We start from the raw sequence: 2,189 nt of genomic DNA, 5'->3' as shown, positions 1-2,189 counted from the left end.
ATCATCTTTCAATTCAATCTCTCAAAATCCACCAAATAATCCATTACCCATAACAATCAACCCATAAAATTCAATTAATTCATCAATCAAACCCAAAACACAAATTTTCAAAACCCTAACATTTATCAAAACCAAAATTAAAACTTAATCAACACATATTTATATATAATCTTACCTTTAAACTTATTTCCTTCAACTCTTTTCTATTTTTCTTCTAATTTCTTTCTTTTCTCTTCTTCTTCTTTCTCCCTTCTCTCTCCTGTTGATTCTCTCTTAAATTTCAGATCACTTATTTTTTATTTTTTTTTATTTTCTATTTATATTTATCAAGTTTTATTGAATTACTACACTACCCCTATCAATGACACCATATAGAAAAGCAGCGAAGACTTGGGCGTATTATGGTGCCATTCCAGCTCCCCAAGTTACGTTGCTTTTCTGGGACTGTATCTATTGATATATATATATTTTTTTTTTTTACGTGGAGTGTCCGGGCCAGCTTACGCGCACCACGACTAATCCCCACGGCCCACTGAACATCCTGCAAGCCCAGTGAGCAAGTAAGGTACCGCGGGGGTGACAGGCGTGCATGGTGAGGTTCGAACCCAAGTGCGGAGGAAGAGGACAAGCCCCTTCCACCGCTAGGCCAGAACCTCACTTGCTCTATTGATATATTTAGATTAGACTAATTGGTGCTTAATTGCAACCTTAAATGTGGTTTTAAAACCCGACCACTGCAAGGCACTGGCAGGTTGAGAACATCAACCGGGTTGATTAATTTTTTTTTTTTAAAGGATTAAAACACAATTGTTTTGATCAATTTTTTTTCTTTTCAAAATATAGAAAAAGATCAACGATTTGGCTGTTTGATTTTTATCTTGTAACACGATCAATCTCGGTTTTTAACTGAATCACTTGGGTTTTTACTTTTTTTTATTTTTTTCTTCAATCAGAACTAATTCAGACCATAAGTTGATTGGTCAAGTCTAGGGTCGATTTGTTGAACCGTTTAGATTTTAAAACAATGTCTTGTGATATTTTTATAATACCAACTAAATCCCCACTTGACCCATAAAAAATTTACGGTCTGGTTTTTCAAGAATTAACAATGTTGATTAAAAAAACAATGAGAGAGAGTTTTTAAATGAGATTACAAAAAATTAAAAATAGTAAAATCATTTTTATATATTATAAAAAAATGAATAATATGACATTAATGTTTCCTTATGATTAATGTCAAAAACAATCTTGGTTTGGTATTGAACCGCTTAAATCAATGTAAAGAACAGACATTCATCATATTATTCTTCAAGGTTGATATTATTCTCACTTGTAAGTGATAGAACAGACATTCACATGAGAATAGAATCCCAGAAGATTCAAGTCAATGATGTGAACGGATCATGTACAGCAAGAAGATGGCGATTCAACTCCTTCAGAAACCATCATTCATGTTGATGCTCAATGTGCCCTCCTCCCGAAGAAATGAGGATCGTGCATCAAGAGTGTTTGTACACTCGTCAAATTAAGGATTGGGTTGTATCCCTCCTCCATCTCCCAAATTTCTCTCTTCCCTGTAGTAATGCTCAAGCAAAAACAAATTTCTCAAGTCTCTTCAAGATCTTTGCAATAATCTAAGAATTCATTTCAACAAAGAAAAATTGTGCTATAAATAAACACCTGTAAGGAGAAAAGAAGAAGAACATTATAAGCCATGCACATTGCACAAGCACATAATCACACATGGATCCTCCATCAGTCCATCCCATCTTGCATACCCATAATCATGAAGGGACTACCACCAAACTCCTAAACATATAATTTTGATAAAAACAATCGGTAGTTCACAATAAAGCATGGAACAATGGTGAGTGGTGGTTACTCTACTAGACTGAATCCAGAAGACCCTTCACAAATGATATCCAGAATGAATGGCAATGGTGCAGTAATGGACAACTTTAAAATCAGTTTACAATACAATATTCTGAGAATTAAGCTGAATTGCATGAAAAGCACGACCCTTTTGCAAGCAGAAAACCACGAAACGATAAAACATTGCTAGTGTACCTTGCGAGCTTCGATAGCAAGTTCGTTATCAACAATGGTTACTGCCTTGAAGCCCATGGGATGCAACGCCTCTTCATAGCTAGGGGAAAAGACATGATAAATTCAATCTTCTAAGAAGAGAA

At 34.8% G+C, this 2,189-nt stretch overlaps 1 protein-coding gene across 3 annotated transcripts in view; it reads right to left on the bottom strand.

The window, feature by feature from the left end:
• LOC105115967 (probable thiol methyltransferase 2) overlaps window positions 1–2,189 on the bottom strand; it is a 17,156-nt gene that overhangs the window by 12,954 nt on the left and 2,013 nt on the right. Inside the window, exons 7-8 of one of the 3 annotated variants that reach the window (XM_011013082.1) lie at window positions 2,068–2,146; window positions 1,518–1,574 (exon numbers count right to left, since the gene is read on the bottom strand). The exons of 1 other annotated variant lie outside the window; for it this stretch is intronic. In XM_011013082.1, the coding sequence (XP_011011384.1) occupies window positions 1,521–1,574; window positions 2,068–2,146 (133 nt within the window). In that variant the 3' untranslated portion in view covers window positions 1,518–1,520. Of the gene's footprint in view, window positions 1–1,230; window positions 1,575–2,067; window positions 2,147–2,189 lie in introns of those variants that run through there. One more of the 3 variants, XM_011013081.1, reaches the window with a different exon arrangement.

The sequence above is a fragment of the Populus euphratica genome, unplaced genomic scaffold (assembly GCF_000495115.2).
Source record: "Populus euphratica unplaced genomic scaffold, PopEup_1.0 scaffold819.1, whole genome shotgun sequence".
Classification (NCBI taxonomy): domain Eukaryota; kingdom Viridiplantae; phylum Streptophyta; class Magnoliopsida; order Malpighiales; family Salicaceae; genus Populus; species Populus euphratica.
This window is presented reverse-complemented; position numbering and strand designations above follow the sequence as displayed.